The 27,755-nt window shown below is 37.1% G+C and overlaps 2 protein-coding genes across 2 annotated transcripts; one reads left to right on the plus strand and one right to left on the minus strand.

Annotated features, from left to right (window-relative positions):
• Positions 1–73: 73 nt before the first annotated feature.
• Positions 74–22,342, plus strand: LOC147162378 (uncharacterized). The gene is made up of 31 exons (XM_086095388.1): positions 74–708; positions 2,526–2,711; positions 2,994–3,077; positions 3,151–3,255; positions 3,395–3,550; positions 4,745–4,900; positions 4,994–5,137; positions 5,594–5,806; positions 6,192–6,236; positions 6,310–6,357; positions 6,430–6,456; positions 9,020–10,903; positions 11,526–11,579; positions 11,684–11,827; positions 12,045–13,315; positions 14,228–15,974; positions 16,187–16,285; positions 16,364–16,414; positions 16,977–17,015; positions 17,106–17,174; positions 17,254–17,301; positions 17,631–17,663; positions 17,827–17,895; positions 18,109–18,147; positions 18,247–18,312; positions 18,433–18,480; positions 18,800–18,844; positions 18,905–18,931; positions 18,996–19,025; positions 19,095–19,121; positions 20,114–22,342. Exons 1-31 carry the CDS (start codon positions 699–701, stop codon positions 20,197–20,199), a joined length of 7,050 nt encoding a protein of 2,349 aa, XP_085951514.1. The 5' UTR covers positions 74–698; the 3' UTR covers positions 20,200–22,342.
• Positions 22,343–24,802: 2,460 nt separating this feature from the next.
• LOC147162379 (fatty acid-binding protein, brain-like) lies at positions 24,803–26,392 on the minus strand. The gene is made up of 4 exons (XM_086094680.1): positions 26,222–26,392; positions 25,526–25,698; positions 25,316–25,417; positions 24,803–25,003 (listed from the first exon to the last, which is right to left on the minus strand). The coding sequence occupies exons 1-4, from the start codon at positions 26,292–26,294 to the stop codon at positions 24,953–24,955; spliced, it is 399 nt and encodes a 132-aa protein (XP_085950806.1). The 5' UTR covers positions 26,295–26,392; the 3' UTR covers positions 24,803–24,952.
• Between the last annotated feature and the right edge of the window lie 1,363 nt (positions 26,393–27,755).

Here is a 27,755-nt window from a genome sequence, read left to right on the forward strand (position 1 = left end):
GTTGGTCATTAAGACAGAGGTACAAGCGGGGCGGGGGGGGGGTCGATAATCAGGTGCTATTTTTGTATTTTACTTACTTACGTTATTACTGTATTTATATATATATATACGTATTTATATATATATATATATATATATATATGTATTTATATATATATGTATTTATATATATATATATGTATTTATATATATATATATATATATATATAAATAAATAAAAATACCACGAGTGCAATTATTATTATTATTATTATTATTATTGGCAGCTTCAACTGAGGAAATGTAATTTGAAGCGCAAGTGTTTTGAGTTAAAAACGTTAAAACTGCACTATGGTTTCGTCTCACTAGGGGCGCTCTTTCCTGCTAAGTCATTTGACACCCCCCACCCTCCAAGCACCCCCACTCTCGACCTCCAAAAAAGGTGTGTGAGAGCAGCCGGGACTAAGAATAACCCTTCTGCGGCGTTAAGTGACCTCGTCGTGTTGTGTTCTACCCCGTGCAAATATCAACCCCCCCCCCCCCCCCCAACCCGTACCCCTCGGTCAATGCCTCAGCACTGGCAGCTCCACATGCACCCGTAAACTGCACTTGTTTATCATTATTCATCTTTTTTTTTTACATCTCCAAAGAAGAAGAAGTGATCAGCTATGGAATAATTGATTAACCCTCATCATTACCAAAGGATTCTCGTGGTCAACATGGCTGACGGTAGGCTTGATTGGCCCGATTTGTATGTGAGCTCAAGTCTTCTTGGCCATTAGAAACATGTCAAATATGTATTTAAAATGCACCAAATGGCTGCAAGAATCATCATTATCCGTGTGTTGTCAAGACTTAGCTGGATTTACTTTTCATTTTAAAATTGGGAAATCGCCAAAGTAGCACCAGTTGAATGTATGTTCGAATAAGTGTTAAATATGTTAAATGGCATGGTCTTATTGGGCTCCCCCTCCCTTTTATCTTATTTTGTAACTTCCAAATTCATTTCTTGAAATATATCAGTGATGTACTGTTTACATCAAATTGTCATTTTTGGCTGTTCCTGGCCACTTTTTGGCCAATTGAAACCAATTGAAACTACATTTTGTTAGCTTCATCATATGATGCTTTTAATCTACAAGCCAGTAAAAAATATCAATGCACTTGCTAAAAAAAACATTTGAATATAATAATGATAATATAATTGCTACTTGTTCTTAACCTACTGGTTCCAGGTTTTAAAAAAATATTAAATAAATAAATGAAATACTTGTGTGCTTGCTTTTTTTTTTTCCTTTAGCCTAATAATATAATTCCCAAAGTTGTTTTTAACTTACTGTTTCCAAATCAATTCAAAATGGCAATGTATACTCGCTAAAATATTACAAAAAAATCTTGTTTTCTGAAAACTCTTTTAAATGATTTAGTTGATGATTAATAATAATAAAAAAAGACCAGTGCACTTACTAAAATTGTGTTTTTTGTTGTTTTCAAATAATGACAGGCAACTATGCTATTAGTCTCATTGTTAGCCTAATAACATAACTGCCAAAGTGATTTTTGACTTATTGCTTCAAAATCAATGCAAAATATCAATATACTTGGAAGAAAAAAAAATGTCTCTCTTTCCGAAAACATTCAAATATGACTTCATTATTTGTAACATTTTTATTAGGCTAATTTTTAGCCTAATAGCATAGCGTAATTGCCCAAGTTCCATTTACTGTTACCAAATTAATTCAACATACTAGTTTACATGCAAATGCATTCAAACATGACTTTAGCAACTATGCTATTAGTTGATGGACATATTTATTCATTTATAATTCCTTGTTTACTCAATTGAATACATTTAATTTGGGTTTATAAGCAACAACGATATAGAAAAAATCAAACAAGGCATGAAGATTATTACTATTCTCATTATCATTATCATTAAATGTTATTAAAAAAGTGTCGAGTATTAGTGTTTTGTCGATATCCCTGCATGCAACAGTGACAAAAATTGTCATGCCTGCGAGGCAAGTGTGTTGAAAGCACTGTTACTATAAATACAAACTATCATGTATCGTGGGCATTAGCGAAAAGCTAAGCAGACGCATGATGCGTGCACTCAACTCTGTATTATTTATAACTCTTTAAATATTTTTTTAATATAGGGAAGAAACTGATGACTGAATCAGTGGGTAATGGAGTTTCAGGCCTCAGGCAACTGAGTGAGTTTATTAAATGCAGTAAATTGGCTTGAAACAATGGAGTCTAGTGGTCGTCATGTGTAGTGCGACTTTTGAGGGGGGTTGAAATGCTTTTTTTTCTTCAAAAATTATAGTTAATAAATTCCAATTATTTGCAGTGCAATTTATGCTGTATTCATGAAGATACATGATGTGGTTTTTGTACAGTATTATTGCATAATTCCACAGACAGACACAGTTTTAAGACTCACGTTACGATAATGTATATCAAATAAAAATATCAAAAGTCATCTTGATGTATGGTGGAAACGTCGGTTTTACAAAGACTATTGCTCTTTTTCCCACATCAAGGGGCCGAAACTGCCAATGGGTCCCCAACAGCAGCAGCAGCATGTGGCTCAATTAAGTCCAAAGCCGTGATGGTGCTGAACAAGCTTCGAGTGTCTGTGGAGCTGCTCATTGCTCTGGCCGCTCTCTTGTGCTGGCTGACGGTGGGCGTGGTCATGTTTGACTTTGTGGAGTACAAGGCAGTACCAGGTGGGTTATCATTAACGATTCAGGGCCCTAACTAGAGCTGCGAGCAAAATTCGACATTTAAAAATATCATATCTCACTTTCTGTACATTATAGGATATGCCTGCGGTGTACTTTTTTGTACGTCTTAGGGCGCTTCACGTGCATCCCAATTTTCGTAGGCCTAGTTGAAACGTACCAGGATTGGATTTTTTTTAAGAATGTCAAAAAAAAAGTGACGGAATGACAATACAAATATCTATTGTGTGCTGTTATGAACTTTTAAAACGTGTTTGTGATGTCTAGATATCCAGCACATCATGTCGGACCCGGTCCAAGCTGCGTATGACGCCGCGGAGGAAGTGTCAAATCTGGTCAACAAGTTCCAAGGTGACCTAATAGCTTAGCATTGGCATTAAATAGCATTAGCTGGCAGGCTTGTGACTTTTCTGCTCCTTCCTAGAATGTGCACCGGACTTAAGCGACCCGTTGTCTGCAGCCACGTACGCGCTGGACGAAATAGGCCAAGCCAAAGACAAATTCGTGCAATATTTCTCCGACGAGGAAGGTACAGTATCGTAGAATAATCATGAATTCAAGTCTGAAAATAAATTATCACTTCCTCCCTTATATCGCTTTTGCCCACTAGACAAAAAAAAAAATCCTCCCTCAAATAAATGCTTGTGCAATTGTCCTCCTGAATGCAGACGTCTTCTACCTGAGTTACGTGGATCCGGTGGTGATAGGCCGAGGACTTTTCCACTCCACCAATGAGTTTGTGTGCGGGGTGGCGGCATCCCTCAGGGACACACTTTGTGCTGCTATGGACGCCATGTTATATTCTATAGCACACGTCAGCAAAGGTCAGTCAACACCGGTTAGAATAAACACCTCCCCTTAATATTCTCCACACTTTCTCCTCAGAAGAATACATGCCTTTCTCAAATATAAACCTCACCTTCCCCTGACATTAAATGCCTCCCTCAGATAAACGCCCCATTTATTCCCCCAGACAAATAAATGCCTTGCTCAAATGACCGTCTCATTTTGTCCCCAGACAAATAAATACCTCCTATAAGTAAATGGATCACCATTTCCCGGATATTTTAAATGTGTCACTCTAATAAGCACCTCAATTCCTCTTCTCCCATATAAAAATAAACACCACCTTTAAATAAATACCCCCTTAAATATTTCACTTTTCTCCAGACAAATAAATGCCTCTCACATACCTTACGCCTTACTTTTAAATCAGCAACCTAAACACCTCCCTCAAATAAATCTCTCACTTTTTCTCCAGTGACAAATAAACACTTCCTTCAAATAAACTCCTCACTTCTTCGCCCTGAAAAATACTTTGTAAACGGCCCACATTCCCCCAGACAAATGAAAGCCTTACTTTTCCCATTAAAAAGTAACACCTCTTTCAATAACCCCCCCCCCCATTTCATTTCATCCAAATAAACACCTCCTTCAAATAAACACCTCTTTCCCCCGACAAATAAACTTGTCACTTTTCTCCAAGAAACATAAATGCCTTCCTTTCACCCTGACAAATTCATGCCTCCCTCAAATTAATGCCTCACTTTATCCTGAACAAATAAACAGCTCCCTCATATAAACATCACATGTTCCCCCTGATGAATGAACACCTCACTTTCCCCTAGACAAATAAATGCCTCGCTCACATAAATGTATGCCTTAATTTTTCCTGGACAAATAAACCCCCCCAAAAAATACCTATCATATGTACCGATACATAAATAACAATTAACCAATTCACTGCCATTAACGACTATTGACGTTAAAAAAAATTCATTTGAACTATTTCTATTAGTTTAACATTTTTTCCCACTTTTGTTGACGACAGTATGAAAAATGAAATGAATTTTTTTTGAAAATTTAGAACGTATATAAAATTTGCTAACAAAAACAGCAGAACTTACAGAAGCACATTTCTTGATTTGTGAAGAGGTCCTGGTGCAGTTTTGAAGATGATTTTGGGTTGAGACGATTAATATGCTGTATGTTCCAGTAAACTTTTGGTGGCTCCACAGTGTTGAGTTCTGCTACAATAGACCCGAACTTCCTGGATCCGGTTCCGTGGTGCAGAGGATTGTTCTCCTGCACCAACGACTTTATGTGCAGCTTGCTGGGCTCCATTCAGCAGCTCTTCTGTGGCATTTTGGACTCTGTTCTGGATCTAGTGAAAGGTATTTACTTATTTCTTGAATTCAAGGGGGACTTTTCAGTTTTAATGATGCCTTCCAATAAACAAAAAAAAATAATTTCCCCGCGGCTTTCAGGAAGCGTTGACATCAGCTTTTTGGACCCTGCGGCATTCGGCAGGAACGTCATCAGTGTTACAAATGACGCTGTCAATAAAATAAAAGACGGCCTGCAGGAAGTGATGACTGTCACCACAGACGGCGTGGTTGATATAGTCAACGGTACGTGCTTGTAATACCACTAATACGCTAGATTATGCGTCGTGAATGAAAATGGATGAAAGTCTGGCTTTTATTACCAAGAAAGTAAAAATAATTTGAAGTTAACGAGTTCAAACTGCACTTCCCAGCAAACCGAGCTACACTGTGTTAAATAGTAATTTCTGGATGATCAAATTCAGCGTAGGATCATAATCCCGATGTAAAATATCTTTTCATCAGACCTGAGATTCACATTCACTTTGAATATGTGCACGCCTACCACAAGGGGGCGCAAATTCCCCACATAATCGTCCATGTTTATCAGGTCATGGATTTAGAAAACCAATTCAGGCAGCAAATTGTTTGTTTTGTTTTTTGCACTGTCTCCACAGAGTCAACAGTGACTCTGTACAAATAAATAATAATAATAATAGAAAAAATAAGTCAATAAATCATTTCTGACATGTCCTTAATCAGACATCCAGGAAGTGGTCTACTTCAGCCCCTCCGCCGTCCTGAACAGGACTGCCGAAATCATCGCAGAGCAGTACCAGATGCTCGTCGGCGCCATCTCCGGGGTCCTGCCCGACTTTGACCCCACAAAAGCGGTGCAAGATGCCATGCTGGAGATGACAGACAAGAAGGATTTGCTTGTGGCTTACATGTCCGCCATGATTGTGGGCGAGCAAGGTAGAGCAAATCTTTTTCTTTCTTTCTTTCTTTCTTTCTTTCTTTCTTTCTTTGGCAAGGAGGATTTACTCCATGTCAGATTTTTATTTTTAATTAAATATCGTTGGCTGGTATCGAAATCAAAACCAAACAAACGGTTCTAAAAATGTAAACGTTTTTACTTTAAAGTTAAATTTACTGAAGCGAACTTACCAAATGTGCGGAATTAGAGAAAATAAAAAGTAACGTAATGTGTTCACAGTTTGAGTTTAATTCAGTGATTCTCTCACATGCCACTAGAGGGAGTTCACTTAGACAATCACTGCATTAGACTGTGCAGATGTCCCTAATATAGTGGCCAGTACCTTCAAAATGATTCACATTTGTCTGTTTGTTTGTTTTCCAGCGGAACCCATGGCTACGCCGCCTGAGGATGTCATCCTTGAAAAAGGTTTAAAAAATCATCTTTTTATTCTATCTACTGGTAAATAAGTTACATGCTGTTGTTGTTTCTCTTGATTTAGATGAAAGTGCAGCACCTCACTCGGAGATACCGATGGTGAGACGCAAAGGTAAGACAATTTTGTCATGTGCGTGCGTCGTGTCTTTAAATGATGGCTCATTAACACATCCTTAAAATGCAGGTGAATTTCTGCCACCGTATGCAAGAGGTAAGACCATGTTTTCTTTTTATTTTTTATGCCAATGCAAATAGGATTGTCTTTGATGCAGTGAAACCTCCAAAGTAGAATACACACAAATATTTTCCCCCATAGGAAATCATGAAAAAAGTGCATAGATAGGCCTTTTTTTCTTCTTCTTCAATATTTAAGCGCAACACAGTGAATGACTGGTTAGCCCATCTGCTTTTATGAGATTCTGGTTTGAATCTGGGCTTCCTGGGGGTTTTCCCCCCTCCATGTATTCTGGCTTCCTCTAAAAGAATTTTTTTTAAAAACATGTTAGTTTGTTTGAAGACTGAAATCTAACGAGGATAAGCACTGTGGAAATTGATAGACGGATTTATGGGCGTGTTCGATTTTGGTGGTTCCACTATATTCGACGCATGTAAAGAATATTTTTACTGATTTAAATAAAGTGTCTTGTTATGTGTGTGTGTGTGTGTGTGTGTGTGTGTTTGTTAAACGTGTACACCAAACTTTAACTGTTAAATGGTACTAACAGTTAAAAGGTACTGGGGGTCCTCAGGTTTATCACGTTTAGACGTTAGGAACTAACTCACCCGGTCAGTTATCACCATACTTACTGTTTTACATTTGTTTTCATATTTATGATTTTTCCTCCCCGATCTTCTTAGAAAACAGTCCGGGCCAACGATTGTAAATGTCCAATTTTTTCGATCGCCAATCCTTGAGTGTGGTGTTTTGTTTGGGGGTTACGATTATCGTGACATCGCTTATATGTGTGCTGTGTTGGACATCTTGAGTGAGCCGCGCACTGTAAGAGCAGTAAGCGCATCCATTCAAATGTTTTCCCTCATCATGAGTGGGCGAGCTAACTTTTTTTTTTTTTTTTATCAATTAATGTGTTAAAAATGGTGAACTGCTGTTGGAACTGAACCGAGGACCCCTTGTAAATATTACCCTTAAAACATGCATGTTGCCCTTTTTGTAATCACAACAAAACAGCATGAACATGGGACCAAATATACATCATAACTGTATTTTTGTAAATATTTTCACGGGACCAACACTGAATAAATGACACTTTGCTACAATGTAAAGTCAGTGTACAGTTTATGTAACAGTGTACATTTACTGTCCCCTCAAAATAACTCAACACGCGGCAACAAAAGTGACAACACCCCCCAGGTAAAAATGTCCAAATAAGGCTCAATTAGCCATTCCCATGTGAAGGTCTCAAATGTGGATGGGGAGCAGGTGTATTCACTTTGGTTCATGTTCCTCACAGTGTCATACGTGTTTTTGTGAACTCTTTGTGTACTTTGAAAGTGATGCACTGCAATGTCCAAGCATCTTATGTACAACCGCTTGCCTCCGCCGCACTGTGTGTTCGTACGGGATTGCAAATGTACTCCATGTGACACTAATGTAAGCACGTTGATGTGTGTAATAAACACGTGGTCGCGTGTCTGATTCCACCTCATCCCACCCGTAAAACATATAAACTGTGCGTGATAAAACGGTGACATTGCGAGCTGGTGGTACAGTTGCGGCAGTGATGGTGATGATGCGCGAGGCTAAAGACCACCAACAAGGCAACGGAGGCAATAAAGCAGCCAAGGAGGACGAGGGTATTTGTGTTTTCAACAGATTCAAAGTGCATCCAGAAAGTATTTGTAGCGCTTCACTTTTATATTTTTGTTAGTATATATAAACAACACTTTGACACAATGAACAGTTGGGTCAAAAACAACCCGAATGGACCGACCCAACTTTTTCAGGTATTTAATCCAACAAGTTGAGTAAAACAAAATTATTAACCCACAAAGCCTATATGAATAACCTAAATGGGTCAAAAATGAACCGACCCAACTTCTTGAGTTATTTTAAGTTGGGTCAGTAAATTGGGTTGCTTTGTGGGTTATGACTTTAACCCAACTTTTGGGTTAATTTGAATAACCCAATTGAATTGGGTGACAAGTGAACCGACCCAACTTTAGGAGTTATTTAACCCCAAAACTTTTTGATTTATTTTAAGTTGGGTCAGAAAATTGGGTTGCTTTGTGGGTTATGACTTTAAACCAACTTTTTGGGGTAATTGAATAACCCAATTGAATTGGGTGAAAATGAATTGATGTTTTTGTTATTTAACCCAAAATGTTGGGTCAAATTAAAGTAATAACCCACAAAGAAACTCAATTGTATAGGCTGTTATGTGTGTCATTCATTTGATCAACTTTTTTAAATAATCCCAAAAGTTGGGTCGGTCCCTTTTTGACCCAATTTGTGTGTTTTTTGACCCAACTGTTTTTAGAGTGCTGTCAGTTTAAATTGGTTGTTCCCTCAAAATACAGCCATCGAAACCCCAAGCAACAAAAGTGAGTACACCCCTGAGTGAAATTTTTTGAAAATGCCCAAAGTGTAACATTTAGTTTGGCCGCCATTATTAACTCACTGCAAAAGGTAACACTGACTGCAGAAATATGAGGGTGTGTTCACTTTTGTGAGATACTGTGAATACTTTCCGGATGCACTGGAGAGAAAAGTGATAACGAAGAAAGATATAAATGTGTCGCTATCGCATCACTAGTGGAACACGTCGGCGCATCACTGGACATCCAAGAGAAGGAGGAGGAGGCGGCGGATGATGAAGAGGAGCAGCAGCTGCAAGGAAATGAAGAAGATGGGGAGGAAGGACAAGCGGAGGTGACAGAGGAGGAAGGTGTGTTGAGAGTGGAGGTGGTCGACGCTGCGGAAGTCCTGTTCATTGGAGAGGAGGAAGAGGAGATCCCTTTAGATGGAGAGGAGGAAGATGAGAAGATGACAACCTTTGATGCTCGTGACGATGACGCCGAGGTGGAGTCCACAACGGGAGGTGAGGAGGAGCAGGATGAAGAAGATGAGGAGTTGACCACTGCAGTTGAAGATGAGGAGGAGGACAAGGAAACAGGAACTGTTGATGATGAGGAGGAGGAGGAGGCATTAACAACTTCGGCTGACGAGGAGGATGAAGACGAGCAAACTGCAACCACAGATGACCATGATGAAGAAGAAGAGGAGGAGACCAAAGAGGAGAAGACAGCAACATTAGATGATGTTGATGAAAAGAAGAAAACAATTGAAGAAGAAGAAGAGGAGGAGGATGAAGAAGATGAGAAAACAACATTAGTTGATGAAGAGGAGCAGACCCTAGCCATAGATGATCACGACGAAGAGGAGGAGACGTCAACATTAGATGGAGAGAAAGATGAGGAGACAACAACAGTTGATGATGATGAAGACGATGATGATGGTGGAGAGGAGGAAGATGAAGGCTATGAGGAGGAGATAACAATGGTAGATTATGATGATGATGAAGTGGAGAAAACAACTGAAGATGAGAAACGGGCGTTAGATGACATGGAGGAAGAGGAGACCAAAGAAAAGACAACAACACGAGATGAAGATGAGGAGGAGGAAGAAGAAGATGAGGAAAAAAATACATTAGATGATGATTATGATGAGGAGACAACTGAAGTTGTTGATGAGGAGGAGGAGCCAACTAGCGATGATGATGATGAAGAGGAGACAACTCAAGTTGATGATGATGAGGAGGAGGAGGACGAGGAAACAACTAAATTTGTTGATGATGATGATGAGGAGGAGGAGACAACTGAAGTTGTTGATGATGATGAGGAGGAGGACGAGGAAACAACTAAATTTGTTGATGATGAGGAGGAGGAGACAACTCAAGTTGATGATGAGGAGGAGGAGGACGAGGAAACAACTAAATTTGTTGATGATGATGATGAGGAGGAGGAGACAACTGAAGTTGTTGATGATGATGAGGAGCCGACTAACGATGATGATGAGGAGGAGGAGACAACTAAATTTGTTGATGATGATGATGAGGAGGAGGAGACAACTGAAGTTGTTGATGATGATGAGGAGCCGACTAACGATGATGATGAGGAGGAGGAGACAACTCAAGTTGATGATGAGGACGAGGAGACAACTAAATTTGTTGATGATGATGATGATGAGGAGGAGACAACTGAAGTTGTTGATGATGATGATGAGGAGGAGCCGACTAACGATGATGATGATGAAGAGGAGACAACTCAAGTTGATGATGATGAGGAGGAGGACGAGGAAACAACTAAATTTGTTGATGATGATGATGATGAGGAGACAACTGAAGTTGTTGATGATGATGAGGATGAGGAGGAGGAAAATGAGGAGACAACTGAAGTTGTTGGTGGTGATGATGATGATGATGAGGAGGAGGAGGAGGATGCGAAGAATGAGGAGACAGCAACTTTGGAGTCTTCAGTCATGACTGACGACAACGAGGAGGCCATCCAGAGCAAACCTTTCGAGCTTGAGCATGACGACAAACACGACCTTCATCATGACGAGGAAGATGATTTGGACGAAGGCGAACTTCCTGTTCCTCGGCGCGGTGTTCAGAAACATCCCAGCAAACACCACACAGGTACCCCCCCCCCCAAAAAAAAGTCATTTTCATTCCATCTTTGTTCATTTTTTTCATGGCTAATCATGAAAAAGTTCCTGTGTGGTCAAAGTCATGATTGTCAATCAAATGATGATTGTCAAACATAATCACAATGTTGTTGTTATTATTGACTTTTGTTTGGCACAGCTTTACGTTACGCCGGATGCCCTTCCTGATGCAACCCAACAAATTCTTCTAATGCGGGTTTAGAAGCAGAGGCGACATTTCAATCAACTTTGTATATTTTTCCCATATTTTTTGTGTTTTGTTGATGAAATGTTTTTCACCAACTTCCCCACATTATTCAGCGCAACAACACTGCAATTTTGTTTTCATCCACACGCATAAGAAATCCCCACAAGCGGTGGGTTACATTATGGTAACCTATGAACAATTGTATCTAATTGATTTCAGCAAAAAAAAAAAGAATCTAATTGGCTAGCAGTAACACTGGCTGTGATCTTTTTACAGTCATATTTTTTCACTGTTGTGGCTATAACGTATATGAAAAGCATGATATTTGTTTCAAATAGACAATTACTTCATCTGTATACATTTTATATGTGTGTGCGTGCGTGTGTGTTTAATATATATATTTCAGTTGTCAAAGAGGCCATCAAAAAGCAGCTGGCAGCCAGAAAAGTTGAAGTTAAAGGTAATGAGATGGCTTTTGTAAGGTATATTAATATCTACCAGTTTCCTAACCCAATATAAATGTTTAAGCAAGTGTGATTTATGCTCGAATATTGCCACATGCAGACCTTTTAAAAGAAAAGAAAAAAGAAGAGAAAAAAGACGTCAAGCATGAAGAATTGCTTGCAAACAAAACCAGTGAGGAAAAAACGACGGAGAAGCTCAAAGCCATCGCGAAACTCCTTAAGAAAAAGACAAAAAAGACCAAAGGTAATGACATTTCTTCAAAATACCCCGTAAATGTAGAACTTAACTTTATTAGTACACCTGTAAATGATGTGGATATTCATCTTGTATACTCTTATATACAAGAATTACAATAATATATAGTATGCCCATGCAAGCATGAGGAAAGTAGTTGAAAACTAAAAATGGTCCACATAATTCAATTCCCCACTATTAATCACTGTATGTCCCTCGCCTTTAGAAGAACCCCTGTGGAAGAAACCACCGAAGGAGCCACAAGTTGAAGCAAAAGCCACCGAAAACAAAACTGATGTAAAGAAGCCCTTTTTTGTAAGGGTTTCCAACGTTAAAATGGCAAAAATGGCGGCGGAAGATAAGAAAGATGTGAGGAAACCTGCCAAAGAGGAGAAAAAGATGAAGGAAACTCTTATTGTAAAGAGGTTTCCAAAAGAAGAAATAAAAAATGAGACGTTACACAAGAAAGTTAAAGAGCCTTCTAGAAAAGAGAAGGAAGTCAAAAAACAACACAAAGAAGAGAAAGAAGTAGAAGAACCTTCTAAGAAAGGAAAGAAAACTCCAAAAGAAGTTAAAAAAACTCTTAAAAAAGAAATGGATGTCAAGGAACCCCAGAAAGAAGTAAAGGAACCTTATAAAGAGGTCAAGAAATCTCATATAGAAGTCAAAGAACCTTATAGGAAAGAGAAGGAGATAAAGATACCTCACAAAGCTGCGAAGGAGGTCAATGAAACTTCTAAGGAAGATAAGAAACTTTATAAAGAAGAGAAGGAGGTCAAACAAACTATGGAGGTAGTCAAAAAAGCACAGAAAGAAGAGAAGGAAATCAAAGAACCTTCTAAGCAAGCCAAGAAACCCCCAAAAGAGGAGGCGGAGGTCAAAATACTTTCTATAAAAGAGAAGGAAGTCAAGAAACCCCAGAAAGAAACGAAACATGTCAAAGAAACTTTGAAGGAAGCCAGGAAACCTCCCAAGGAAGTTGATGAACCCTCAAGAAAAGCCAAGAAATCTCCAAAAGAAGTCAAAGAACCATCTAGAAAAGAGAAAGCAGTCAAGAAGCCTCTCAAAGAAGAGAAAGAGATCAAAGAACATTCTGAAGAAGTCAAGAAACCTCTTAAAGAAGAGAAGGATATCAAAGAACCTTCTAGAAAAGAGAAGGAAGTTAAGAAACGCCTGAAAGAAGATACAGAGGTCAAAATAATTTCCAAGGAAGTCAAGAAGCAGCAGGAACCAGACAAGTTGGTCAAAGAACCTTCTAGAAAAGAGAAGGAAGTTAAGAAACGCCTGAAAGAAGTTACAGAGGTCAAAATAACTTCAACGGAAGTCAAGAAGCCGCACAAGCAAGACAAGGTGGTCGAAGAACCCTCTAAGAAAGCCAAGAAACCTCTGACAGAAGAGAGAGAAGTTAAAGAACCTTCTAAGGGAGCCAATAAACCTCCAAAAGAAGTTAAAGAACTTTCAAGAAAAGAAAAGGAACCTGAGAAACCTCCAAAAGAAGTTAAAGAACTTTCAAGAAAAGAAAAAGAACCTGAGAAACCTCCAAAAGAAGTTAAAGAACTTTCAAGAAAAGAGAAGGAACCTGAGAAACCTCAGAAAGAAGTTAAAGAACTTTCAAGAAAAGAGAAGGAACCTGAGAAACCTCAGAAAGAAGTTAAAGAACTTTCAAGAAAAGAGAAGGAACCTGAGAAACCTCCGAAAGAAGTTAAAGAACTTTCAAGAAAAGAGAAGGAACCTGAGAAACCTCAGAAAGAAGTTAAAGAACTTTCAAGAAAAGAGAAGGAACCTGAGAAACCTCCGAAAGAAGTTAAAGAACTTTCAAGAAAAGAGAAGGAACCTGAGAAACCTCCGAAAGAAGTTAAAGAACTTTCAAGAAAAGAGAAGGAACCTGAGAAACCTCAGAAAGAAGTTAAAGAACTTTCAAGAAAAGAGAAGGAACCTGAGAAACCTCCGAAAGAAGTTAAAGAACTTTCAAGAAAAGAGAAGGAACCTGAGAAACCTCCGAAAGAAGTTAAAGAACTTTCAAGAAAAGAGAAGGAACCTGAGAAACCTCCGAAAGAAGTTAAAGAACTTTCAAGAAAAGAGAAGGAACCTGAGAAACCTCCGAAAGAAGTTAAAGAACTTTCAAGAAAAGAGAAGGAACCTGAGAAACCTCCGAAAGAAGTTAAAGAACTTTCAAGAAAAGAGAAGGAACCTGAGAAACCTCCGAAAGAAGTTAAAGAACTTTCAAGAAAAGAGAAGGAACCTGAGAAACCTCCGAAAGAAGTTAAAGAACTTTCAAGAAAAGAGAAGGAACCTGAGAAACCTCCGAAAGAAGTTAAAGAACTTTCAAGAAAAGAGAAGGAACCTGAGAAACCTCCGAAAGAAGTTAAAGAACTTTCAAGAAAAGAGAAGGAACCTGAGAAACCTCAGAAAGAAGTTAAAGAACCTCTTCGGGAAGCCAAGAAACCTCAGAAAGAAGCAAAAGACATCAAAGAACCTTCCAAAGATGCCAAGAAACTTCAAAAAGAACTCAAAGAAGTTACTACCAAAGAGAAAGAAGTCCAGAAACATAAGAAAGAAGAGAAGGTGGTCAAAGAATCAACAAAGCATGAGATGGCAGAGAAAGTAAAAGATGACAAGGATGATGTTGGCAAACCTCTCAAAGAACAAAAGGTTGTGGAACCACTCAAAGAAGGAGCTGGGAAATTACCCAGAGAGAAACCTCACCGAAAACTACAAACCATCAGTGCATTACTCAAAGAAGTACAAGAGAAATCACTGAGAGAAAGCAAAGAAGACAAGAGCAAAGTTGACAAAGCTCTAAAAAAGGAGAGCACCATAAAGGAACATCCCAAAGAAGTTAAGAAACCAACCATGGAGGAGCAAGAAATCAAGAAACCCGTCAAAGCAGACACAAAAGCAAACGTGTCTTCTGTAGTACTAAAAGAACCCGAGAAACCACATGAAGATGAGTCAGCAGTCAAAGACAGGAGACAGCCTTCGAAAAGATTTTTCCAGAAAGAAGTTACAGAAGCAAAGAAAGCTGCGAAAGATGAGAAAGAAGGAAAAAAAACTCATGAAAAAGTGGCCATCTTCAGGAGAACTTCCAAAGACCGTGCGGAAGCTCTCAAAAACACACACAAAGAACTTAGCAATGCAACAGGAGAAGTCAAGAAGACTCTTAAAGAGGAAAAGGAACCCATGAAACATCTCCAGAAACCAGAGGTACAAGATTCCAAGGCCACCGCTAGGGAGAAACAAGAGAAGAGACCACATGAAGAACATGAAGTCAGGAAAGAGGAGAAGGATGTCAAGAGATCTCTTAGAAAACAGAACACGCTCCTGAAACCAATTGGAGTAGAGAAACCACCTCAAGAGATCCACAAGGAACGTAAACCCTCTGAGGGAAAAGAGAAGAAGAAACCTCCCAAGGAAGAAGATAAGATTCCACATGAAGAAGCTGGTGAATCTTTGATAGAAGAGAAAGATGTCACAATATCCCTCAGAAAAGACAGAAAACTCCTGAAACCAAGTCAAGAGAAAGACATCCAGAAACCTTCTCAAGAAGACCCGAATAAAAGTAAACCCTCTGTGATGAAAGAGGAGAAGAAGCCTCCCAAAGCAGAGGACAAGATAACACGTAAAGTAGACACCAGGAGATCTTTAAGAGAGGACATGGAAGTCTTAAGATCTATCAGAAGACAGACTAGGTCCCAGAAACCAACCAGAATGGAGAAAGACATCCAGAAACCTTCTCAAGAAGACCCAGAAGAGAGTAAACCCTCTAGGGTGAAAGAGAAGAGTCCACTCAAAGAGGAAGAAGCAAAAACACACACCGAAGTAGAGGTTGAAGACAAGAAAGCTCCCAAGAGAGAAAAACAAGTCAAGGTGGCAGATGAAACCGAAGTTAGGAAATCTCCGAAGGAACCTCGGCTCTCCGTGAGGGAAAAGAAACCGACAAAAGCTCCCACAAAGGAAGAACCTGAAGACAGCATTTCCAAAGAACTCAAGAAGCCCAAGAAGCAAAAACCAAAGGAACCCTCTCAAGAGCTTTCCAACGAGTCCAAAAAGGAAGCACACAAGCTGACCAGGGTGCTGTCGAAAGAAGGTACAGCGGACTCTTCCAAAGTTCACAAAGAAGTCAAGAAGACTCTGAAAGAAAAACCCACACCGACAGGTAAGTTGGTGGTTCGAGAACATCTGGACATCAGGAAAACTTCAAACTAAAAGAAAATAAATGATTAAAAACAAACACAATGGTGCTTTGAAATGTGAGTGCCCTGACATAAGTTTTTTGAGATAAGAGCATAACTTTTTGCCTTGAAGCCCGTTGAAATGCTTTCGTCTTCACGCGGTGCTGAATAATCGGCTGTTCTGCTTCCTTTCCAGCTGATGTACCCAAGCGACCTCTCGGGTTGCTGAGAGTCACTAAAAAGCAAATAGCCACTGTCCTCAAAAAGGAACACGTGAATGTGACAAAAGAAAAAGGTCAATCTAATCTATCTTTTTCCTAATATGATCAGTTTTTATGTGTTTTATTTATGTATTAATCTTTTGAAAATATAGAAGCCCCAGAAGTTCCCAAGGTGAAATCCAAAGCAGAACCTACAAAAAAAGGTATTTAAATGTTATCGTCACGCCGATCCCCAAACAGACAAAAAGCCTTTCGGACTTCCATTCGTCGATCCATTTTCTATGCCACTAATCTTCATCCATTAAGCAAAGGACTGACTTCCCAAACTCTTTTTCGAAGGTCTTAGAGCCATGTGTGATGAATCAATGAACCAAAGAGCTGTCTTAGCAGTCTAATAGGCAGAAATTAATCTTTGCACAAGCTTACCTTTGTATCTTATCTTATCTTGTCTTAGCTTAGCTTAGCTTAGCTTAGTTTATTTTAGCTTATTTTATCTTAGTTTAGTTTATTTTAGCTTACCTTAGTTTAGTTTAGCTTACCTCATTTTAGCTTAGCTTAGTTTAGCTTAGTTTATCTTATTTTAGCTTAGCTTATTTGAGTTTAGTTTATCTTATCTTATCTTATCTTATCTTCGCTTAGTTTAGTTTATCTTAGCTTAGCTTCTTTTAGCTTACTTTAGCTTTAGCTTATCTTAGCTTATCTTACGCAAATGTATCCAACCGAGCTATTTTTACTTATCTAAAAAACAGTTGTACTTTTTGACAGTCACAAAGGATAAAGCTGAAGCAGTCGTCATGAAAATAGGTGAAGCTTCCTTTTGTCCGGAAATCAATTAAAATCTAAAGCTGTTTTGTCTTCATTTTTGAAAAATTTATTTTTTTAATGTGTTGCCAGAACAAGAACGTCCTGCAAAAAACATTTCTCTGCTGAAGGAGAGAGTGAAAATAGTGACAATGAAAAAAGGTAATTTCTTTCTTTCTTTCTGTCTTTCTTTACTTTTAAATTCAAACGAATTTATATTTTCATTAATTATCTATTTCAGTTATCACAAGGCCAACAAAGAAAGTCCAGGAGACCCCTACAAAGACACGTATGCATGAGCAACAATTCTATGGAAAGTCAGTGGTAGCTTGACTTATGAGACGTTCCCAAGCTTGATGCTAACACACTATGCCAGCCCCCATAGACATGCTAATGAAACTAGCATCGATGCTATTATAAATCTTTAAACAACTTATATTTGAACGCAAACAGTAGCGACACATTCTGAAAGAGTATACGACAAAACTCACAAGCGTATATTTTTATAATAATATTATTGCAGCTGGTCACAAAAGGAATTTAACTCATAAGTCAAGGTACCACTGAATTATTTTATTTTTATTTTTTTCATTCAATTTGTCGTGTTTTTTTTTGCAGCTGAAGACATCAAACTAAAGACAAAACCAAGAGGTAGTTTATATTTATGCGTATTATATTCTACAGTCCTAATAATAATAATATGATTTATTAATTTTTATACTTGAGTGCAACAGCTGTCGAAGGTAATACGTGTTCAATAGTTCAATAATTGATAGCAAAATATTAATACTTTTTTTTGTTTTGCTGTTTACAGAAGCAGGTGTTGCTCCCAAAAATTTGACTCTTGCCAGAGAGAAAGCGAAAGTGGTGCCATTAAAAAAAGGTCCGCTTTTTTTTATTGTTTTTTGTTTATTAATTTTTTATTTAAAAAAAATAAAAAAAAAATATTATTATTATTTTTTTTTAATTATTATTATTTAAAAAATATATAAAAAAAGGTCCGCTTATAATTGTTTTCATATGAAAGGATGACATACAGAATGCTGTCATTTGAATTCAATACTATTATTATTAATGTTATTATTTATCTTCATAGATGACGTTGTCAGGGAGAGGAGGCTTGTGACCGCTAAAGGTTTGTTGCTTTCAGCTGTAACATTTTCATTCGTAACAGACTAATAATGATTTTTGCCTATTATTTAATCTCATTATATTATATTCATTTTATTTGAAGTGTCTGTCTCAGACGACGAGACTGAAGCAAAAAGGAGAAAGGCCACATCGCTCCTCAAGACAAAAGGTCGATTCCATTTTGTTTCCCAGCAACGTTAGCGTTCATACTTCTGGGACAATGTCGAGCAAAAAAGTGGCCGTTGTTGTGATTTGATGATTTTATTGTATTTATTGTTTTTAACAGCAGAGCATGAGACCTCCAAAGAAAATCAAAAGCCCAAAACTGTCACAAAAGGTACATACTTATAAATATTGTATTTGTGTATTTTTTTAGCACTTCCCACGGCACGTCCTTCAATATAAGCTCCTATTTAATTGAAATAATGTTTCAAATGGAAATAAAATGCTCAATGTTTTTTTTCTTCCTAAAAAGTTTTGCTTGGTTTTATTGAGTAATTCATAATAATAATAATTTATTGAGTTTGTCATTGTAATCATTTCACTTGTGTATTTGAATCACTTCATGTTGCGTCATCGGGCTGTGAAATAAATACGAGTTGCTATAAAATAATATATTTGCGGAAATGAGTGAGCATAATGTCTTTTATGTTTAGAAAAAGTGGTGGAGAAAAAGGCAGCCAAAGACGACCTGCCAAAAGGTAATATAATAATAACAATAATAGTAGTTATTGTTATTAATTCTCTTCTTGTATTCACAGAAGTTCTTAAAGAGATACAAGACAAAAGTACGTTGCCTTCTTTTAGTGAACGTCATCATTTCTGACTATGACTAACTTGTTGATGTTGTAGATAAATCCACAAAAGAGGAGCCGCCCAAAGGTAAACTTGGATTAACAAAATAAAATATTTTTTTTAAAGTGCTTTTAACGTGTTTTGTTATTTCCTCAGCGGATTCTGATGACTTTGTCGTGGAAGGTGAGTACGAGATGCAGTAGGTGACATCATGTGACAGGATGTGACATCACGTGACGTGATGTGACGTAAGGCTGGGCAATTTTGACATCGATTTAAAAAAAGTATTTTTTATTTTTTAAAGAAAAAGAATGTGCTGATCGGCGCAGTGTGTGTGCAAGTTCCCAATGCTGTAATAGTACCCTGAATGCACCGTGGCAGCAAGTGTGTGACATGTGATGCTGCCGTCCTTGAGCGTGCTTTAACTCTTTCATTGCCATTGACGGTTATAGACGTCAAAAATCCATTTGAACTATTTCTATTAGTTTAACATTTTTTTCACTTAGAAAAAAAATGATTGTACATTTAGAACAGATATAAAATGTGTGATTAATCGTGAGTTAACTAGTGAAGTCATGCGATTAATTACGATTCAAAATTTTAATCACCTAACGCCCCTAATTTTAATAATCTTTTCTTTAAAAATTTTTTTAATTTTAATATATATTTTTTTCATTTTTAATAATCTTTTTTAATCTGTTCTAATACAATTTTAAAAATTCTGGGTTTTCATACTCTTGTTAACAAAAGTGTGTGTGGGGGGGGGGGGGGGGGGTGTAAAACTAATAGAAATTGTTCAAATGAAATTTTGACGTCTATAGCCGTCAATGGCAGTGAATGAATTAATGACAACAGTATATGATTTTACTGTAAAACTAACCACACAACATAAAATAACTACACACATTCTACTGTATAGCCAAACATAAGACATGCTTTGTTTTTAAAACATCACCGGTGCAAACGCTAGTCAACAAAATAAGATAAAATAAAGGTCATGAAGAGATCATGAATAACAAAATAATGAATAATTATTTTTAATTATTAATCGTGATTTCGATATCAATCCAAATTATGGCAATTTTTTTTTCCATAACCACTAAACCCTAAATTGTGACGTCACGTAACAGGATGTGACCTCATGTGATTTGAGTGTCCACTGACTCCGCCCACAGACGAGCTGCCCTACTTCCAGTGTTTCTTCGTGGACGAGGACGAGGGGCAGTTTCCCTTCTACGCATTCTCGCCGCTGCAGGTTTGAAGCGGACTAGCTGGTGGCGGCCATCTTAGAGCCCGGCAACTGACTGGAGCGGGGCTGTTGTGGGTAATTCTTGCCACATGGGCGGAGCCATTTTAGTTCACATTTGGTTGAGCTCTCCTACCAAATATGTGCAGCCAATGTCATTCCTTTCCAATGTTATCTTCTTTTCATTTTATTTCAATTTTTTTATTTTTTTGTTTTTTTCGATGTGGTGTGTTAATTTATTATGAAGTTAATTGTCTATTTTATTTTATTTATTTATTTTTTGTTAATTTATGTAGTTACTACCGGTAAATATTAATGTTAGTCATTCTCCTTTAGTTAGTTAGCTTAGTTAGTTATTCAACTTTTATTTACCTTAATTTTAGTTATTTTATTAATTTTTATTTGTAGTTAATTTTTTTTGCTCTTTTCTTTTCATTTTTTATTAATTAACTGAAGTTAAAGTTAGTTATTTTATTCTATTTTTATTTGCTTTTTTGGAGGGGGTTTATGTAATTTATGTAATTATTAAATATTAATGTTTGTATATTTTAGCCATCTATTTAATTTTTAGTTACTTTATTTTCAGTTATTTTGTTCTTCTTTTTTATTACATTTTGTTTAAATTTTGTTTATATATTATATAGTTGCTTAATTTTTGTTTTGAGTTTTTTTAGGTACTTTTATTTGCATTTTTTTCTATTATTTTGTTCATTTGCATTTTTTGTTATTTTCTTATATTTTTGTTTTTTATTTTTTTCAGTTCTTTTACTATATTCATTTGATTTATTTGTTTTTTTCCACTTATTTTATTCACTGTATTTTTTTAAAGGTATTTTACAATCTAAAACATTAATTGATGACTGTAGAAAACTATTAAAAACAAGTGTGGTTATGTTTTGTTTTGTTTATTGAATTCAAATTATTGTTTGTTTTCAGCTATTTTATTTATTTTGTGTTCATTTCATTTGTAGATTTTTTTAAATCCATGGAATATTGATGAATAATCCAAATAATCCAGATTCTGTAAACCTGCTGTATTTCCTCCAGTTGTGGCCTCCTCCACTTTTGTAAGACTTTACGAAATCACCTGCAGGGCAGACTTGACATCTGTAAAGCCGACGTTCATGGCGACGTTGAAAGATAAATGACGCTCCATAATGCAGATGTGGCATTTTGACAAGAGTTTAAAGCGAAAACGTTGCTATATACAACCGACGTGGCATCTGTACAGCTGACATTTTTGTAGTTTAGTGATAGAACAGATGTCTATGATGGGCTTTTTTAAGGAGGACATTATGTGGAAATGACAGCATTTTTTGTGGTCAAAAATTTTGTTGTTGTTTTTTTAACACGTTTTTTTTTAATCTATTTTTCTTGCATGGATCTCCAAATTTTGTGGGTTTTCTTTTAAATGGAAAAAAAGATAGTAATTCTCTTTTTTGTGTTGATGAAAATAAAAAACTATGCTTGGTGTATTGCTGAGAAAATGACATTTTGCTGCCCATTATTATTTTTATTATTATTATTTTGAGAGCTCCCAAAACATCCTGACGGCGGGGGGAAAAAAAAAGCTACCTAATACAATGACAAGTAAACGGATTGTTGCACATCCGTAGACGGAATGCAGAGATCGGGAGATTTATAGATGAACAAAAAATATATTTTGATGGAGTGTCACCTTGTTTGTTTTGTCAGCAGCCGGACGGCACCAGCTGTTGTTTAAATCAAGCTTTGTGACAATTCATGTAGCGTGACAGGATAATCCGAAATGTAAATCCAATTCTTTTCATCATAACAATCATCATGATAATAAGTGGGACACGTCTCGTGTTCGTCAACGGTTGTTTTGTTTTGTTTTCGGATGAGCGCTATTGACACTGTTGTGATATTTTTCTACAGAGATGATATATTTAGAATTTATTTTTATTATGATGTGATGTATTTGCTAGGTTAAACTTTACACAAGGTCAAAGTTAATGAAATTTGCATGTGTGTGTGTGTGTGTGTGTGTGAGACTTGAAATGAGGAAAGAAAAAAACTGTATTGTGGATGTAAAAAGTCTACACACCCCTGTTAGTTTTTTGTCATGAAAAAAAAACTGAGAGAAAGAAAAATACAAAAATCCACTATTATTGTAAGCAAAAAAACTCAAAATGTTTTTCCTCGTTTTTTTTTTGGGGGGGGGGGGGTCACATTAATGGTGAGGAAAATTTTGAAATGATTTATCTTGGCGCCATCTTTCTTTTTATGTCACAGACAGAGACCTGGCAATTGAACGGGGTGTGTAGACTTTTTGTAAATGCAAATTTGATCCCCACTGAGGATAATAATAGAACAACAGCACCATTGTGTCAGCTCATTGTGCTTGCATTTGACATTCAATAAAAGAGTCACGCAAGTGTTTGGTCATGTGGAAAGTCTTGATTTAACACATCATTAACTATTCAATTTAGCATTTTCCGCACTTGCGTTAGTATTCGAAGCATTTCATATTGAGTCAGAAGATTAAAAAAAAAAAAAAGTTACATTTAATTTAGCTTGAAATTTTAATCATTTAAATACAATTTACCAAATTATGACTTGGTTTCAGCCCAACATCAGCGATATAATTGCTGTATTAAAAAAATTGTTTTAAATATATTAGATTCCGTTTCACTAGGTTCTTCTCCATTTTGGTCCAACAAATACCAAAATGAATGCAAATTTGCAAAAATATGTTAATGCTTTTTAATTCCATTTGTTTTGTTTTTTTAACCATTATAGTTCTAGCAATTTATTCACTACATTCCGACAAAATAAAAATCCTGTTTATTTATATATACTAGTGTTTTAGTCATTTCATTCTGGTATTGTAATTAATTTTAATCCGTTTAAATTGGTCACTCAGCCTGAAATCTTAAAAAAAAAAAATAATAATAATAATCTGATATTGGTCTGAGAGAACCCAAAATGAAAAAAATGTCATTTATTCAAAAATCATCTCTTCTATTTAGCTCTATTTTATTATTTATTTATTTATTATCATTCTGAGTTTGCCACTGCTTGTGTTCAAATAAAAGTTGTGTAAAGGTTAAGAATTATAACAACATCTATGCTAGTTTCGTTAGCCTGTCTATGGCGTTTTGTATTGTGTATTAGCATTAAGCTAACGTTCTTTTGTAAACTGAAATTGTGTGATTTGACTAAATACGCAGTAACATTTTTGTTGTCGAATGTTTACTTTTCTAGTCATCTTCAACTGAGAGTGAACTTGAACAGTTTGAAGCAAGCACACTTGAATAATTGTTCTGTCGGGGGCTTGAAATAAGGAGAACATTTAATTTCATTCATGAAAACACGATTTGAGATTATTATTCATTCGGGGTTGACCAGCTCGCTTTTTCTTTTTCTCTTCTTTTTCTTTATTCTGGGAAAGACTGGCTGTGCCGATAGCTCCCTTGGCTCGTTTTGTGACAACTCTTTGGCAGAGAATAATCAACACTCGCATAGAGACGCATTTTCAATTGAAATCGGGGTTCCACTCCAGTTAGCACACATCTTTTGTGTCTGCATTCACAGCAAAGTTGGCAGCGGGAAGAAAAGAGCTCCTTGTGCGATTCGCATCGCTGAGGATGATTGATTATGTCATTGACTCAAGCTTCAACTTGTCAATCACTCGTTTTGTGTGTGCGTGCGCGTGTGTGCGTATGTGTGTCACGCTATTCACTCACGGTTGGTCCACGCCATCGCATGTTGCCTCCACGTCATGACACCACGGCCTAAATCAGATTAGTGACATCACCGCCCCTAACCCCATTCCAGCTTCCGTCTGTGTGTGTGTGTGTGTGTGTGTCATTTCTGCAGGGTTCACTGCAGGTCGTTCTCGCTGCCCGGTCGCACTGGCCTCTGCAGCTGTCACCTGGCAGCGGCACAGGGGCAGCCCTGTCCGCTGTTTTTCAATAGGCTACACACATACTCCCACAAAATGATGACTGAAATGTTTTTCATTTCACACTTTTTCTACAATACACACACAGTGAGACTTTTTTTTAGGCTTAGTTAGACCGTTAAAAAGCCGCTGTGTCACAACATGAGCTCGCGTGGAACAGTGAACTCGAATTTTCTTTTTTACTGCATGCTTTGAATATAAAAACAGATAAACGGTTAATCTTTCGCAACAACTTTAATCTGAAATATTCATATAAAATATGTATTGGATTTAGGGGATTGGCTAGCTGTGGGGGGGGGGTTGCTGCATGCTTTGAATGTAAAATGAACAATACACTATAGAGAGGTGAAAATTTAGTTTTTAGCTTGAAAAATAGCATGTTTATGCTGAGATAAAAGTTGTAATAAAATGTGCATTTTGCATGAAACATGTTTGCTGCATGCTTTGAATGAAGAATAAAATGTAGAAAATTTAACAATAAACATAGTTATCGTGATTTTAACACTTTGCAACACCCAAATTTAGAATTTCAGTCATGCCATTTTGCTGCCTGCTTTGAATGGAAAGTAGCCCCACCTAGTGGACAAAGTCATAATTGGTTCAATGTGCCATTTGTTTGTGACTAGGAATATATACGTGTTGGTTGTACAAAAATGCTACGAGGATCTGGGTCATAATCAACAAAAAATATTCAAGAATCAACATTTTTCTTTATTAAAAATTAGCATGTTAAATACATTTTCTTTTAACTTCAGAAACCAGAATTGCTCTCGTCTAACAGGTTAAAATAACATTAGTAAAAACAGCAGGACATTTATTGTTAACGAATAGTGGGGAAATTTAGGCTTTCTCGTACGTGCGCACAGCCTGGACGCCCTCAAACGTTAAAGTCTGAAAAAAAAAAAAAAAAAACATAAGACACAATCATATTATTATTATTATTATGACACTCACTGTCACCTGAAAATGACATCACAGTTGCTTAGAGCTCAAGTAACGACCAATCACGGCTCGGCCGTTTCTGGGTTTGGTCATGTGACGTTCGAACGAGACCGATGAAATCAATTATATACAAACTGTTTAATTGTTTACCAGCTTATTAATTATGTTAATAGTGAATGTTTTTATGAAGTACAATACTTTAGCGTGCTATTTTACAATTAAACTCATAAAGGCGCCGCTGTATTAATGACGTCATCTCACCATCACCATCTTGCCATCTTTGATCTCTCGGTCAAATTTGGTCTCTTTGCCGTCCCACTTTTGCACTTGCACAAATTTGTCTCCTTCCATGGTGAAGGTGCTCTGTAAAAAAAAAAAAAAAAAGGGGAAAAAAAGAAAAAGGGAAAAAAAAGAGCGAATTATTTGTATTCAAATGTCGAGCCACACTGTATTTAGATTTTGTGACATTACTTTGACTTTCCGGTCATCAGGCGTGAGTTCGTCAAACTCTTCCCCGAGTTTGGCGCTGAGCTCGGTGTTGCGGAAGGTGCTCAGGGTCTTCACCACCACTTTGTCCCCATCCTGGCTGATCACCACCGTGGGTTTGGTCGCAGTGCCCACTTGTCTTGTGGCAAAGCCCACACCTATAGGGTTATTTTTTTGTATTATTATTTTAAAATATAGAATTGAGAGTGGGTATGGGCTGATTACCGTTACCGTGGTTTTAAAAGTCAAGGTTTCAATATAGTAATGAGCTCTTTTCTTTCTTTCTTTTTTTTTTATAGTGGACTTCTAAGCAGCAAGCAATATGATTGGCTGCTTGCAGTCGAAGCACACTCCAGTCTAGATAAAATGTTATAATTTTAAAACATATATTTTTACAACAAATACCAAAAAAGCAGCATTATTTTTTTTAAATAAAATAAATGAGACATTTTCTTTTTTTACGGATCAATATAGTCAGTCCCCGTGCGCGCACTCGTGTGTGCGCGAATTACTGACCAATCTAAAGTGCTGAGAATGCTCTCTTTGACGATGCAGTGTTCACGGATGAATAAACATGTTGCGGTGTTTTTGTTTGTTTCCTAAAATAAAACAAAAAAAACAAAAAAAAAAAGGTGTTGTTTTTTGGAGATGCATGCACACATCTTATAATAAACTACTCACCGAGCGCCTTCATATACTCATCAAAGTTCTGGCTGTCCAGCAGTTTCCACGTAGCGCAGAAAGCATCCACCATTTTTGCAGGTTTTCAGTTGAAGAAGCCAGAAAACATAAAACAGGTCAGTTGCGCCGCACAAATCTCTGCGTCAGCGTGATTAATCCGTGCCGAAGCGCGGTCAAATAACTTCAATGAGGAGGCGGGCGCTTGAGATGAAGCGAGAAAGCTGATTGGACGGCCAATGGTCGCGACGTGGAGCCCGATTGGTCCAAATAGAGAAATTGCCGTAAACTGCGGATTCGTGTCCAAAGGCCTAGTTGTTTTATAGCATTTTACAGCATCTTAGTTTCTTTAAGGTCTTTAATTGTTAAAGTTTACATTAAAGTTAAACCACGCTGCCGTTTAAACACATATTAGCGGTTAAGAGCAAGACAAAGAGCAATGGACAACACAAAAATATTGTACAGTGTAACAGTATACCGTAAATGCGCATGGGTTATACTCTTCTTTATTTTGTTAGACTAATGTAACGCATATGTAACGCATTTGCTCCACAGCCGACTCCCAGCCAATCGAATCAGCTCCCGGTCAGATTACAGTGGATGACGTTCAATAATTTTCATCAAAAAATAGGTTGTACTGAAATTATACGTTTCGTTCCGCTTTCTCGCACCCTCTCAAACTAAATGTGCCGCCATCTATTGATCGATAATGGAATTACACCTAGTATAAACGAGAGTTAGACCAAAATATACAGTAAGGCCCCCTCCATTGGAGGTTCCAAGGTTCACGGTGCCTTTCTTTTGTATATTTATATACATGCAGAATTATATGTGTAAACAAGACCAAACGACACGAGTGACAACAAATAGCGTATAACTTTTATTGTTGTGTTTTTGGATACAGCAATGCATTTTTACAGTAAAATCTGTTCTGAGGAAAATAGGCAAAAATAAAATATGTACTGATCATTTTATTATCAGGCATAAAATTTTACCACATGGTGTGAATTCTTGGCACTGCTCAGAGTGAGATTAAGACAGAAAAATAAAATAAATAAAAAAGAGGAAAGAAACAAACTTCTTTCTCATCCAAAAATTGTGTATTAAATACAAGTCCACAGAGCGCATGCAATAACAGTTAACTTCTCAAGATATACGTTTACTCCGGCAGCTCATTAAAAAAGTTTTAAAAAACAAAACAAAGAGGGTTAGCAGTGGCCAAACAGCTAAAATGGACTGCCTGCCACCCTGGGGGCTCGGGTTCAAGACTGTCCCCCGACAGACAGCGGCATTGTACTTGAGCAAGATATTGGATAACCCGAACTTCTTTCCACATAACGCTCCAGTGAGTGCCACAAACCGTGTGTTTGCTGTGACGGGTCAAATGCAGAGGTAAATATTGTGCAAATGACAAAAAAATATAATTTTTCCTCTTTCCACAAAAAAAAGAAGCCTCTACAAAATGCTTTTTCAGCTTGTTTAAACCATTCATACAATAAGTTTTTTTTCCATTACTTGAAAAAAAAAAAATCATTAT

Source organism: Leptonotus elevatus, chromosome 14 (genome assembly GCF_054856555.1).
Source record: "Leptonotus elevatus isolate MCC_2025b chromosome 14, RoL_Lele_1.0, whole genome shotgun sequence".
NCBI classification, from domain to species: domain Eukaryota; kingdom Metazoa; phylum Chordata; class Actinopteri; order Syngnathiformes; family Syngnathidae; genus Leptonotus; species Leptonotus elevatus.